At 40.8% G+C, this 15,327-nt stretch overlaps 1 protein-coding gene across 2 annotated transcripts; it reads left to right on the top strand.

Annotated features, from left to right (window-relative positions):
• Positions 1-213: 213 nt before the first annotated feature.
• Positions 214-14,905, top strand: CWC15 (CWC15 spliceosome associated protein homolog). 2 transcript variants are annotated; one of them, XM_040056269.2, is made up of 7 exons: positions 214-364; positions 2,818-2,956; positions 5,004-5,116; positions 6,025-6,113; positions 6,860-6,970; positions 14,153-14,271; positions 14,556-14,905. In XM_040056269.2, the coding sequence occupies exons 2-7, from the start codon at positions 2,826-2,828 to the stop codon at positions 14,683-14,685; spliced, it is 693 nt and encodes a 230-aa protein (XP_039912203.1). In that variant the 5' UTR covers positions 214-364; positions 2,818-2,825; the 3' UTR covers positions 14,686-14,905. The 2 variants fall into 2 exon arrangements, with proteins under 2 accessions (XP_039912203.1, XP_039912204.1); XM_040056270.2 differs by lacking the exon at positions 214-364 and adding an exon at positions 495-610.
• The last annotated feature ends 422 nt before the right edge of the window (positions 14,906-15,327 follow it).

Genomic DNA, 15,327 nt, shown 5'->3' with positions numbered 1-15,327 from the left:
TAGGCTGGTGTTCCTAATACACATACACACCCCCGAATAAAGAGAAAGCCCAAGGTACTCCCTTTTCCTCCGCCTGCCATTGTCTCTATCCTCCCCTATTACCTGCCAAGGCTCCCAATCCTCCCTCCCTCCTTAACCCCATCCCTCCCGGCTCTGAGCCCCGCAGCGCAGCCGCCATCGCTACCGAGGCAACGGCCACCCCTGCGCGCACTTCCGCCGCGGCGCCATCATGGCGGACACGCTCGCGCCCCTCTCTATGGTCTGCGCCCCCGTGTCTATGGCCCGCCGCGCTGCATTGTGGGTGCCTGGCGGAACTATGGTGGCGGTGTAGGGCCCGGCTGCGCAGGGCGGAGGAGGCCGCGCTGTGAGTGCCCCCGAAAAGGGCAGGGAAGCTGCGGGAGGGCCCTGAAGGCGGAGGGGCGGCCCTGGGGCAGAGGGTGGCGGGGGGAGAGGCGGGCGCGGCGAGGGCTGCGGCTGGGCCTGACGCTGCGATTCGGATCCCCCCCGTAAGGCCGCAGCCCGGCAAGGCCAAGGCATTTTAGCTGCAGGCCGAACTCGCTCACTCCCTCTTGGCCGAAAGCTCCTGGTAGCGCTAAAGAGGCTTCTTCAGGTATTTCTGAACCCTGAGCGGTTTCAGGTTGAGTCTGGGTCCTTGAAGGCCAAGCTGAGTACAGACTGGCAGTCCTGTGAGGAGCGGCTGAGGCAGCTGGTTTAGCCTGGAGAAGAGGAGGCTCAGGGGAACCTTATCGCTTTCTACAACTGCTTGAAATGAGGTTGGAGCCACCTGGGGGTCGGCTTCTTCTCCCAGGACAAGAGGAAGTGACCTGAAGTTCCAGTGGGGGTTTAGGTTGGACATTAGGAAGAATTTCTTCACCGCAATGGTGATTGGACATTGGAATGAGCTGCCCAAGGAGATAGTGGAGTTACTGTCCCTCGAGGTGTTTAAGGAAAGACTAGATTTTGGCACTTAGTGCCCCGGTCTAGTTGACAAGGCTATGTTCAGTCACAGGTTGGACTGAGCAATCTCAGAGGTCTTTTCCAACTTGTTTGATTCTGCAGCCTAAGAGAAGCAGGAGGGCTTTCCAGACAATTTGTTAATGCTTCCTGAAACTACTACAGCCACCCCAGATCTTGTTCTTCACCTGATTTCAGGGACCCCCCTGTTACATGTAATTAGCACAGATAAGTTATGGGGACAGGTGACTTTCTTGGATCATGAGTCTGGCAGAATGTTTGCCAAGAGAGCTAAAATGGTTCGCTGAGCTTCAGCTGAATTGTACAGCATCACTGAAAAGTGTCAGCTGCCCTCAGTTAACAAGACAAGGCTAGTTACAGTCTCACTTATTTTTAAAGGTGTTTCCTTCTGTTAATTTTGGGTTTTGAGTAGTAGTTCAGTGGCAGTAGCTGTTCTGCCTGATGAGATGTTACTTTGAGCCACGCATTATATTATCACTTTGATGCTGAAGCTGGGTATTTTGTGCTCTCATTCAAAGTGACTAACAAAGTAAGCAGAACATAAATAACTTTGGTTTGTGTACCACAAAGCTGTATGAAAAGATGTCATGGGTTTTTATTTTGCTTTTTAATATTTCTAATAAATTCTCTTGTCACCTTTCAACATTCAGCCTTCTGGCTGGTAGGACTGATAGCTTTATATGTCTCTGTAGGGCTCTCTCCCCTGTCCTAAATATCTTTAGGCTGTGACTAATGGATATGTGTGCCTTGGTGAAGCAGGAATGAGGATCATTTCAGACAGTAGATTTAAGGTCACAAAATTATAGAATATCTTGAATTGGAAGGGACACACAAGGATCATCAAAGTCCAGCTCCTGACCCTGCACAGGACACCCCAAGAGTCACACCATGTGCCTGACAGCATTGTCCAAATGCTTCTTGAACTCCATCAGACTGGTGCTGTGACTACTGCCCTAGGGAGCCTGTTCCTGTGCCCAAACACCCTCTGGGGGAAGAACTCTTTCCTGATACCCAACCTAAACCTCCTCTGCCGGAGCTTCATGTTGTTCCCTCATGTCCTGGTGGAGCCACGCAGTGTTTTGTGGCACTTATGATCCATCTCCTGGCTGGCACAGTGGTGTGCAGGGTCTCCAGTCCTGTCAGGCAGTGCTGGACACAGCGTGTGCTCACAGGGTGTCTGTGTGGCTGGGCTGGTTGGAGCCTGTTTCATTCTTTGCACAGAAGAACTGAGAGTAGAAATTTGGACTAGAGCTAGGATCTGGTTTGGTTTTTGGGACATGCTGGGTTCCTGCAGTTTCTAGGGGAGGGCTGGTGACAACTTCTCCATGTATTGAAGCTTTTTTTCTTGCACTATGTTTATGTTGCCTGATGTTCATCAGTGGTTAATGATTGGCACCATCCTAGGCACGCTGTAGTCTCTGTGAGCCAGCATTTTTGGTGGTGGTCTGGGGAATAATGAAGGGGTCATCCCAGTAGGCAGTCATTTTTCACTGCAGTTTTTCAGGAGGGGGAAGAGTTTAGTTCCAAGACTGTACTGCTTGCTTTAAGGATGGGAGGTCAGTTCCTGTCTGATGTTATTTACTTTACAAGTGTAGCTTCATATTTAACTTAGAGTCCGTGTATCATCTTTCAAGCATATTGGAAAAGACTCTGTTTTGAAACCTGAATAGATTCTGTCAATAAAACACTACTTAAATGTTGAGGATCATGAGCTGAGTGACAGCTGGTATACTGTAGTGGGACTTGTCACTGCTTCCACAGTTCCAGGAGCAAAGTAGGTCCTGATGATTGTCTTGCACTGGAAGTTGTAGTAACAACTTGTTTTATTCCTTGATTCTGTAGGAGTGAAGATGACGACAGCAGCAAGGCCAACGTTTGAACCTGCAAGAGGAGGAAGAGGAAAAGGTGAAGGAGACTTAAGCCAGCTATCCAAACAATATTCTAGCAGGGATCTTCCTTCTCATACTAAAATCAAATACAGGTTAGTATCATTTTTTGAGTGTCAGGGCAAAGCAGGCTGGAAATGACTATTTGTTATGAGCGGTACTCTAAAATTTTCTCAATACTTGTTGATGTGCTGGACACTAAGCGAGGTCCCAAGATTGTGCAGCAGTGCTGAACTAGTGGGCTAAAAGTGAAAGTCTCAAAAGCTGAGCTAGGAGCTCAAATGCATTGCAGGTTATTTGGGGAGGTTTAATTTTAGTGATAATTTGTTGCTGTTTATGCACATGAGTTATCAGAAGATGAGCATTGGAGACTGAACATCTTGAGCAGTGAAGTGGGAAGTAAGTTGACATTGGGGCTGAGCCACAGGGAGTACTGTCACTTGGAGAGCAAGATGGGATGAGAGAAGTGAAGTTAAGCACATCCTAAAAGCAGGAAAACCACATCATGTTTTTGGCAAAGGACCACTTGGTAAGGGCATTAAGAGGGAGCAGGGGAGCCATGGAATAGCACTCAGGTAGTGGGATCTGTTGGAAGAGCTGACGTTAAACTGCAGCTGCAGGTGGTTTACTCAGGAGAAGAAATTTCTTTGACCAATGAGAAAGATAATGGGATCTTAGGAATATTTTCCTATGTTTGAAATGCAGATTAAATTTTTATCTTTCTGAAAGAGTAAATAAAATCTGGCATCAGTATGACAGAATTTCAATTAAATGTATCAATCTAAAAATGCTCATTCTATCTAATCAACGTGACTCTTGTCAGTGAAATTACTTTTAAGGTTTTACTTTTACACTTTTTTTGTGTGGCTATTTACCCTGTCACCTCTTCCCTTCTGCCCCTTTGGTTTTCAAGAATATGTATTTATAAAGGAGCTGAGTGTTGTGGACAATGCCAAAACAACACAAAAAGTGTTGTCAAATGCATTTTGCTGTTATGGGGAAAGTCGCTGGTGGTTTGTTTTGTAAAAAAATGTGGTGTTTGGAACACCAGTCTGTTGCTTTGGAAGAAGTCTGGAGACAGGTATGTGTGGGAATATACAATGCATGTTTTAACAAATCCCTCCTTTTGTGTGAGAGGGACAGAGAGAGGGAGCATCAAGTGTCTTCTGTTCTTCTTCCCAAATACCTAATAAAATTGTCTTTATTAGATTGCCAGGACTGCATCACTGCAGGAAAAGTCCAGTGTTTCAGTCCCATTCAGCATTTGTCTGCATGGCACAGGGTTTGGGGAGATTTTTCAGCTCTAGCAAGGATTCCAAGTTCAGGTTGTTAATTACCAAAGAAATAAAATGCTTCATTGTAAAGACAGGCTGTGCATACAATGTGCTTATAATGGCTCAAGTCTGAGTTTCTTCCAGGCACTCTTACTTCCAGCCCTGGGTTCACAGAGAGGTAAAAGCAATTGCTGCTTCTCTCTATTCACTAGTTCTTTTCGAGATAGCCACAAAAATTTCAGCAGCCTCTAGATGGAACTTAATGTGGCTCAGATACATATAGTTCATTGCTTTTTGCTGGTGTGTTGTTATATGAAAGAGTGGTGACCATGTATTTGCAAGGTGTTTTGCCTGTTCTCCCAACTTTTTTATTAATGGTCGTGGTCTGGGCTCATGGAGAAGAAAAGGTTTATGAAAATGATGTTCCAGTCTTGGTCTTGTCTGTAAGCCTTAGAGACTGGGTTTGCAGCAGCAACTTCGGGTGGTGAAACAATGAAGGAAGGAGACCATGATGTTTGTGGATGTCTACTGGGACACTGGGGTTGGACCACTGGAGAACAGAATATTTCAACACAGTGAAATACAGACAGATGTCGCCACCTGTTTTGTAGGAGTTTAAGTAGGATCTTTTTATTCATTCAAGAGCCACCAGCAGGAGCACAAGCATGTGGCAGAGCAGATATGTGTGTGCAATTCATTCGTTCACAGGTGGGCTCTGCTGAAGAGAGAATAAATATACGTTTACATGGAACCCAGTTCTTGTTCCCTATCCTTACCTGTTCACCCAGGATTTACTGGCCTCCATGAAAAAATTGTCCCCAGCTGCAGGCCGTCAATCCTCAGGCTTTTTCCCCATTTGTTGTTTTAGGCAGACCACTCAGGATGCTCCCGAGGAGGTGCGTAACCGTGATTTCAGAAGGGAGCTGGAGGAGAGAGAACGAGTTGCAGCAAGAGAAAAGAACAGAGACAGACCAACCAGAGGTAAAAAACCAAGAAACAGAAATCTGAATGCCTTTGTGAAACATTGCTCTTGCATGAAATTCGTTGTTGTAGAAAGTTTGCAGTTGCAGACAGCATGTCATGAGAGTAGAATTTAGGGTATTGGCCTGATAATTCAGAACTGTTGACCTGCAAAGGAGCGTGCACCGGCTTTCATGCTGGCTTCATGCTAGCAGAAATCTCTAGGCCAGCCAGTAGAAAAGCATGCCCAGCTGTTACAGTATAACTGTAATGAACTGGCAACAAAGGTGTGCAGCTAATAAAGGGCTTTTTTTTGTACTTGTACAAGCCAGAGGGGAAGAAAGGGTAATGACTGTTATATTCTGCTGTTACAGCACCAGTGTAACAATCTGTTTGAAAGTATGCTATTCTTTTCAGATATGGTGAAGTAATAACAAAATCAAAGAGCTTTTTGAGAAATACTTATCTTTAGTATTAAGGTACAGCCTCTCGTACTTAAGGTTTAGGTGTGAAACAATTGCATGACTTTCAAATTCACAAAGAAAGTAGATGTGGTTTGGACCAAACTAGCCAACAGTAATGCTTTGGGATCATCCGAAATGGGAACCCTCGAGTTGGATATATATAGTAAGAATATTTCTCCACATCTGTTTTTTTCTGCTTTTTCTGGTTTTTTTCTGCTTGAAATAATAAGGACTTCAAAAAACTTCTGGAGGCTAAACTGTAAGTTTGGGATGTTATTGCTGCTCTTGAGGCTTCCTAGGGGGAGGAATTAACATGGGCATTAAGATTGAGAAGTAGGGAAAAGTAGGCATAAGCTTGTTTCTCTTACTCTAATGCAAGACAAATTGTGAGGATTTTTGCTTTCTGACAAAAATCAGATGCTGTTAAATGAAGTGACCTAGACACTTTTAACTCTTACACCACAGAACATACAACATCATCTTCTGTGTCTAAGAAGCCTCGGCTAGACCAGATTCCTGCGGCAAATCTTGATGCAGATGATCCTCTTACTGATGTATGTATATTCTTTTCTGTCTTCCTTCCTTTCATTACCTGCCTTGAGGATTTGCTGTGAATGCAGTACCTTCTAGGTTGTCTAAAGATTTCAGAGTGGTTCCAGCATATTTTCCTTTTACAGCTTCCGTACTGTGGTGAAAGTCTAGAGTAGTTCAGAGGATTCTGGTCCATGCTGTAATGGTATTCTTGGAAAGCACAAAAAATCTAGAAAACTGAAAATACCACTTACAGTATGGGGAATTACCACTGGCTTACTAAGAATTCCTCAAGGGTGGAACTGTTGAGATACCTGGAAATGACTGTCTGCATGAGCAGCAAATGCTTGCCTTTGACTATGCTTCTTATTGCTGACGTCTAGGAGTTAAGTCAAAGGCTTGACAATAAGCTCTGTGTTTTTTAATCCTGTGGTATTTGGTCCCAGCAGTTCTGGACAGGGTAATCAGGCACAAAGAATGACTTGTATCACAATGATTGGAGAGTGATTTGGGAACAGCCATTCTCTAGAGTCTGTCAGTTACAGAGCATTTTTAATTGCAGTCATCCCAAAAGTACAAACATATTTTTCTCTTTACTTTACTAAAAAAGAGCAAAACCCCTATTTGTATTGTATTTGTTGCTACCCAAGTAGCAACAGATTCAGAAATCAGTCAGCTGCAAATTGTAGCCTTAGCTGGGCAGTGCAGGGCTGTTTTTTATTAAATTAAATGAGCAGGCTGATTCTTGCCTTCCATTTGTTACTATTAGGAAGATGATGAAGACGAGGACTTGGAAGACAGTGATGATGATGACACTGCAGCTCTTCTGGCTGAACTGGAAAAAATCAAGAAAGAGCGAGCTGAAGAACAAGCTCGAAAGGTAAAATCTCACACATTAAAAAACACCTGGTTTTTACTTGAAATGGTGTCTATTAAAACCAGTATGCCTTAAGTACTTGGGATGACTGAGGACTGGAAGACAAAGTGCTGTTCAAACCTCCTCTCAGGTATGGTGGATTTGTTCTTCTGTCTAATAATTACTAAGACTTTTTTTCTTTATAAGGTGTACTGAATGTTTTACTCACTGAAACACTTTATTCACTTTTCCTACACTTTATATGGGCAGTGAGTCAAGATAATCTTGATTTCATGTGCAAGTCCCCTGCACTCAGCTGTCACGCCAAAGGATATAGTGGCATTAGTGACCTGCATGCAGTCCAGTGTAATTTAGTTTGTTAACTAGCTTTTACAAGAAATATTAATTTTATTTATGAAATAAAGATGTGTGCTTTTTGGTGCTGCTTCTTGTGGCTGCAGGTTTTATACAGTAGTTGTCATTTCACAGCTTTGGTGCTATGTTGCAAGGAGCACCAGTTTGAACTGTAAGACCAGAACTATTTTCATGTGATTATACACAGGCAAATTAGTTTGAAAAATATCTCTGCAGAACCAAATACCAATACAGCAATCTTTTCAGAACTGGGAAACTCAATTCACATGTAGCTTTCATACCTCTCTATAATATTCCTCTCTACAGACAGAAATAACGTGTTCTGTAAAGGGGAGGAAATTCCCTGTAGTTACAGATGTTTTCCTGTGAGTGGGATTAAATCCTATGCTGGCAGTGCTATTACATCCTTGGTGTAAGAGAGATTGTTGAGATGGAGTGCATTAACAAAATTCCTAGCTATTGATTGGACTTCTAGGGACTAGGAGTTTGGACTGGTTTCTGGGAGTGGTCTGTGTTGCCAATTTACCAGATTTTAGGTTTGTATTGGATACTGGTTCTAACATTGTATTGCAACAGAGTTTAGAACCCAGGTGTTTCATCTGCACTGCTGAAACACTGTCCTCTGATGGGGCAGCAGAAGTAGTGGATATGTGCAGCATTCCCTCATCTGCTTTTAGTAAGGGCTTTCTCTTTTTGAGTAGGGCTTAAATAATTTTAGTACTTTTGTGAAACATTGGTTCCTTCATCTGGAGTAATTTTGTATGTTTTTCTAAGTATACTCTCCGTTAGTGTGAAACAAAACAAAAATCCCAAACCAAATAAAAGTATGTCAGAAAACCAAGCCACCTGTCACCTGTGTGTAAACTAATCAGAGGTATTTTTTTAGATAATGCTAAATAAACACATTAAATGCTGATCAGGAGGCTAATCAAAGGCTGCTCTGACAATGTAATACTTTAGTGCCCCTGAAGTACTTGTAACCTTTCCTGGAGCTTAACATACGCATTCATAGTTCAAAGCTTCCAGCGGACCCTAGGAACAGCTAGGAGAGGATAATATTTTAACTGCTGTTGGCAGCATTCTACTTGCGAGCCCGTTCTTGCCTAACAATATGAAAATTCACCTTTAGAATCAACAAGGCCTGTAAAACCAGTGAGCTCTGCAGTTTTGCACTTAAATTGTATGCTAGGCTAAAAGCTCTACCCTTCTGCTTCCTTGCAGAAATTGTACTGCAGAAGACTGTTGCTACTTGGTTGCCCATCTGGCCTGTGAGGTCTTGTGCATTAAAGATGTCTGAAAGTATCTCTTGTCTCTTTATCTAGGCATTTGAGACACATCATGAAGCAGTGAAATTGTCTCTTGCAGTAACAACATGGTAAAAATTACTTAAAAACATTGTCAACAATTCGACCATGTATTCCTGTGTGAAATGTACTAAACTACAAATTAAGCGTAGCCATGTGTAGGAAAGATTTTGATCTCAGCTGTCCTTGCACAGTGCTTAAAATGAAAACTTAGGTCTGTGTGGATTTTCCACTTTGCTTGATAATTGAAATTATGCATCAAGATTAAACAGTGTAGCTTGTCACATTTCAGTGTAGAAATCTTGCATTAGGAAAATAATGGTTAGTAAATTGCAGCTCAGATAATCGAGTCCCTGCTTCTTTTATCATGTGCAGAAAGTAGGAGCATCATAATCGCCATGTAATTTGAATTTTGTCGCTAGAGGGTGCTAAAAGCCATGAAGTATTTGGGATAGCACTTGTTTTGTTTTGCTGTCTCTTCCAGGTATAATGTGTTACCTTCTTGGATGTTCTCCTTACCCCAGCAGCAGGGTTTGTGATGTCCAGTGCTGCACTGGACTGCTCTCTCCACACTGATCACCATTCTCAAATGCCATTGTTATACAGGCAGATTAATGTTCCTCTTCTTGACATATCTTGGAACATCCCAGGGTCTTAACCAGATTATTACCACTGTAATACAACCAAAACCTGTGCCATATGTAGATTTTCCCCTGACACTTCGGTTATTTTAATTTATTAAAATGTTAGCCCAATTACTTTTGAGACTTCATTTAGAGTAAACTATATTTTTGGTAATAGTCTTCACTCATCACTTCGGTGTCCATTATTTAAGTTGCCATTAAAGGAGAACAGCTTCTTTCCAAATGCATCAGTGGTGAAACAACAGTTAAAAACAAAATAGGAGAATCTGCTTTTTATGAAGCGTCTTGTTCTCTGTTAACTTCACTTATGGGTAACACCAATTTCCATAAATCTAATTTTGACAATATTAATATTAAGAGGTTCTAATAGTTTGTCAGCCAAATAAACAGTTCCTTTCAAAGCTTATTGACTTCTCAAAATGCTTAAGTTCCCTGAAGTTATGTAGAATCATTAAATAAGTACTATGAATGTTTTTAAAAAATTCTTTGAGTGTGGGAGCCCTCCTGACATTTCCTCTACAACTATAATTTCAGATTGTTTCTAGTAGACACTAAGGTGACCAGGAAATTCTAGTTTTGAAAGCCATTTCTGTGGAATAATTCCAGGTCTGTATAAAACTGTAGAAACACTAAATTGGTGTCTGTGTTAACCGTCCATGGGTGGGTTTCAGGAAACATTTCAATATTCTGAATTAGGCTTTACAGTGCTCTTGTTTTTCAGTTTTAGTTCTTTAGAAAATAAATGGTAATAATTAAGAAGAAACATCAAGCCAGTCAGCAGCTGAATGTATGTTGCAGTTCTGGCAAACCTGTTTTAATATCCAGTCCTTCTTTGCTTAGCTGAGAGCAGACTTCAAGTTTTTGATTTGTTTTCATAACAGTTTTATTTCACCAGGTGTCTCTATAACTGAATATGATATTTTACCTGTGATTAGAGTAAATCTTAGCTCTGCCCCCTGTTTTAGCCATATCACAGGCTTTCAAGTAAAACATCAGTAAATGAGTCTTGGTAGATATTTCACTTAGGTTATGCAATTTTTTTTTTAAACTTTTTTCAGCCTTCAATAAAATGTGGGTATTTCAGGTTTTCTTTCAGCTGCTCAACATCTATAAAAGCTGAGTAGGATAATTAATACAATGGAGTCATTTGGGGAATTTCAGCACTTTCTGTAAAAGTAATCTTGCTTTGTGCTGAGGGTAGAAACTAAGCTCAAAATAAACACAGGAACAATGTTTTTCTTTCCTTTGCAGTCAGAAACAGATATGCCAAGGAAAGAAATTCCCAAGATTGCCTCTACCACTTAGTTTATCTGCCACTTTCCAGTCCTCTGCAACTGTAGTTGACTCAAGTCAGTGCAATTTCTTTGCTAGCAATAATCAGCTGTAGACAGAATTCAATTGAGCCTGAAATGCCAACTTGTTGGGGCCAATGTACAAGTTGTGTATCCTAGCCTGCATGGTGGTGCAGTGGAGATGCAGCCTGTAGAGCCTGGAGCATGGTTGTCTCCTGTGTCGTAATTCAGTGGGAGCACATGAGCTGTCTTGGCTCCCTGTTGTATCCTCTAGGTCTCTGCCAAGATGTGAGCTCAGGAGCCTGTGGGACCATGTCCAGCTGTTGGTACCTTAACCCAGAGCTAAATCTCTCTTTCAGTCTTACACCAGTGATTGTAGTATAGCACTTCTTAAACATGTTATTTCAGCTTTGATTTTTCACCACATTTTATCACTTAATGCTTTTCTTTGTTATCAGAAATTGAACTATATCAGGCTGATTGAGGCTGAAGGATATTACGTGGGTTATGTCAAAGCCAATAAAAGTTAGGATGATGTGTAACAAGCCTTTTAAAAATCTTAGTATAGAAAATTAGAATGTACATCTATGTGTAGGAAGTACATTGGAGTACTGTATGCATATTTTTTATGGTTGTTAATATTGGCTTTGTCTTTCTCTAGTGATTCTGAATATTTGTCATTCAAATGACTGAGTGCTTTTTGCTTCTCTTCATGCATGGTGGAGAGTGCTGGAATCAGCTTTGTAGGAACTGATGAGATCAAAATCTGAAACGTGGAAAGGGAGGGAAGAGGAACTGCAATTCCTCCTGGAAAGGTGCTGGCTGACTCCAGTCAATTTTTGACCACTAAAACAACACTGTATGTGGAGTGCATTGTAGTTCTTTATATGTCAGTGGTGTGTGGATGCATTTTCATGCCTCACGGAAGCCCAAACCAAAATAGTGATATCTGCCTCAGGTAACATAATGCATGATGCAGAGATTCAGTAACTTTGGATCATGGCTGAAGTTGATGTTTAAGAAGTTTGACCGTGCCATGCTCTGCCTGCCACCTTCAGAAGAGTTCACCTGGAGTCCAGCTCTAAAATGAGAAACTGCTGCATCTGTTTGCATACATAAACTTGGAGGAAGTTCCCTCCACAGAACCAATTTTCAACAGAGGACTGTTAATTTCTTACAAGGGTCTTAGTAGTGCTATCTTCTTTTCATTAGGAATTTTTGGTTTGTAGCCTTCTCATTTGCCCTCAGTGTTTTTCCCAGGCCTGTTGTTTTCAAGGTCTCACTTTTAATGGAGTATAGGAGATTAAAGTTAATGGTGCAGAGCCCACCTCGTTTTGGATGACACAGAGAAAACTTCTAATGCTTGCATCCAGCTGTAAATTTGCTAATGGTCATAAACAGTATCTGATCATCTCCTGGGAAGTACCTGAAGATCAGTGCCGGGTGTTTGCTTGTTCCAGTATCCAAGATTTTGTTTGGTTTTAAAGCAGTGCTCTGCATGCATGTGCTGTACAATAATATGAGGGCTGCTGGACTCCTGGTGGGAACACATGGCAGCAGACTGCAGTAAATTGGATTTCATGGCTCTTTGCTATTCCATGTTGCAGGGAAGGAAGATGGTAAATCAAAGGTTGGCATTCTGTGCAGAAGCAGCTGCATATCTTTCTAGTCTCTGATCCACTGATAAAAGTATAATTAGAGTTTATATTTCTAATATGGGAGGATATTGCTGTTCCATATCAAATATTTTTGTTCTCCATGTTTCCATACTTACTGGGGTGATAACAACAGAAGTTGGACTGCAAGTGTTAGATTTAGAGCTGTTTGAAAATTCAAAACCTTAGCTGATTTTTGTTAATAACTCCTAATTGTTGTGGTTTGTGTTAAAGCTCCATGGATACAGTAGCAGGAAAGAACAAGTTTTTCCGAGGCGTATATTTTAGTAAGGGTATTACAGAGCTTGTCCTGAAATTGTGCTTTGTTTTTGAGCAATGTGCCCTTTTGGAGAGCTTTTCCCATCCCACTGGCAATTAATTGTAGCTGGTTCTACATTCTATTTGTGAGAAGCAGTGTAATGATAGGTGGTTTTTCATGACTAAAACTTGGGTAGATTTTGAAAAGTAAAATCTTTACCAGTGATCCTGCATCGTCTGGTATTTGTGTGTACATTAAATCCATGTTCTTAAGAAAGTTGAGGTATTTTAAAAGCAAATTTCATAGAATCACAGGATGGTTTGGGTTGGAAGGGACATTAAAGGTCATCTACTTCCAAACCCCTTGCTGTAAGCATGGACACCTTCCACTAGACCAGGTTGCTCAGAGCTCCATCCAGCCTGGCCCTAAACACTTCCAGGGATAGGGCACCCATCCAAAATTTCACATACCTGATCAATTTAATGGAAAAACATTGTAAATTGTAGATAATGATAGATAACTTAGTATTGATTAATTGTTTGAAGCTAGAGAACTCTGGCTAGCATCAGCATCAAGTTTAGCATTTAAACCTCGTAAACTCCAGCAGCAAGGAATCTGCTTCATCTCTTGGGACCCTGTAGAAGTCCTCAGCAAATAATTTTCTGCAGTTTGGTTTTTGTTGGTTTTTTTTTTTTTTTTTTTTTCCCCAGCTTGAGAAAAACCCTGACCTTATGATCTCTTTGTTTTTAGTTTGTATTATTTTTAAAAGCGATGGTTGGATTCTCCTGCAGTACTAATGAGGCTTCAGATCATTTTTTTAATCAGGGTGTCTTCAGCCCATACTTCAGAGTAGGAAACCTACTTAGTCATCCTAATTTAAGGAATTCCTTTTTTTTTCCTACTAGTTCTTTCATCAAAGAACACTCTCTGCAATATTTTTGAAAGCTTGTGGAAAAATATGCAAAATTAATATTAAATATTAATTTTGAAGTCTGTAAACATTTAAGTCACTAGATGTGCTAAGAGAGCTTGGAAGTGTGGGCAGTGAAATTACTTTGTGTTGCTTTTAGTGCATTGCTTCACTTAGGCTTGAGTTATATGCATTTGACAGTACAAGGACAAGAAAATCTGTCTGCTTCTTAATACTGAAACTCTTAAATAGTCTTATGACATCCTCTGTTCATTTCACTGTGTGTGATTCTCAATATTCTTTTAAATTGGTCCTAAGGGAAGTTGTAATTGTAAAAACCAAACAGCTGCTGAAAATAGAGAAGTTTCAACATGCTGTGTGGTTTCTTTTATCTAGTGACTATTATAGGATGTGTACTGTCCTTTCTCATGAGGATAAAGAAAATCTTATAATGTGTATAGAGTTTTTAATAAAAGATGTATAAGGTAAAGCTGGAATTTACCTGTCTATTTGATGGTGCATCAGAGCTAAGTAGAGCCAACATGGGTCTTGCTAGTTTGACAGTTTATTAGCAAAGTTAAGCTCTGTAGAGTATCTCTGCATCTATCCTTATTCTCCTCATATGAAAGTGCCAAACATGCTGAACAGTCTGAGCTAAGAATCCAAGCTCCATCTGTGTGAGTGTTCAAAGCTAAATAATGTGTATCTCTACCAACAAGAGGAGAAAAGTGGCCTAGAAAAATAATATATCCATTTCTGGTTCTCAGGAACAAGAGCAAAAGGCTGAAGAAGAAAGAATTCGGATGGAGAACATCCTGAGTGGTAACCCACTGCTGAACCTTACTGGGCCAGCACAGCCTCAGGCAAACTTCAAAGTTAAAAGGAGGTACTGTGCCGTCTGTTCAGTGACACCCATCCCTTTGCTGACTCTTGCTCTTCAGAGTCGGAAAAAGTTATCACTGTAGCTGATTGCTGCTTCCTTCCTCAGATCTTGTCGTAAATGTGTAGGAAGTAGCTTGGGTAGAAAAATAGATCATCTTCTCTTAAGTACTGAAATCCAATCCTAATGACTAGTTCCTCTGTAAGAGGGTCAAACTCCATTTACATGGTTTTGTATATTGCACCTAATTTTCATACAAGCTTACTGAAATGAAAAACTTCCGTTTTCAGGTGGGATGATGATGTTGTCTTCAAGAACTGTGCCAAGGGGATAGACGAAACAAAAAAGGACAAAAGATTCGTCAATGATACCCTGCGATCAGAGTTTCACAAAAAGTTCATGGAAAAATATATCAAGTAGTACAGTTTTATGTGCAGTAGTGTGGAAGGACTTGGTAGGCCGTGGCCATTCCCTCCCTTTCCCTCTGAATTTAAGGCTGAATGTTTGGTCATGGATTTTCAAATGCTTTTCCAAGATCAGCAGCAGCTTCATAATTAATAAATGCTATGTATCTGGAGTTTTTATTCCTGCATATTGTTTTCCTTTACATTTTTAATTAAACCAGTTTGTGTCTCATGAATGTTTTTTTCTTCATGCGTGTTTACTTTTACTGTCCACCTTGTAAATGGTAAAAGAGAGAAGCTGATGTGCAATAAATACTGCTGATCATTTAAATTGCTTTCCAAAATGCCCTGTATTTGCAGTGATGGTGGTTTGTAACTTACACAACTTAGATAGATGGCAGTATTAGTCAAAGGTGAGGAAGGGCTGAGTATGGTAAGCAGTGTGAACTGTATGTGAAAAGAACTATACTTTCTGTAGGAAACTGGACTTCCTCTTAAAAGCTAGTTAGAAACTTAGTTAATCTTCATTTTTAGTTTATTTTTCAGTCTCTGTATGTGTGTCCATTAGTGGTAATAATAGAATTGTCAGAAGCTTGCAAGTGTTTTTTATCAAACAAGTGATACCAAGATACCACAGTACATTTTGTTTATTCCTCTA

The sequence above is a fragment of the Hirundo rustica genome, chromosome 2, assembly GCF_015227805.2.
Source record: "Hirundo rustica isolate bHirRus1 chromosome 2, bHirRus1.pri.v3, whole genome shotgun sequence".
NCBI lineage: Eukaryota > Metazoa > Chordata > Aves > Passeriformes > Hirundinidae > Hirundo > Hirundo rustica.
This window is presented reverse-complemented; position numbering and strand designations above follow the sequence as displayed.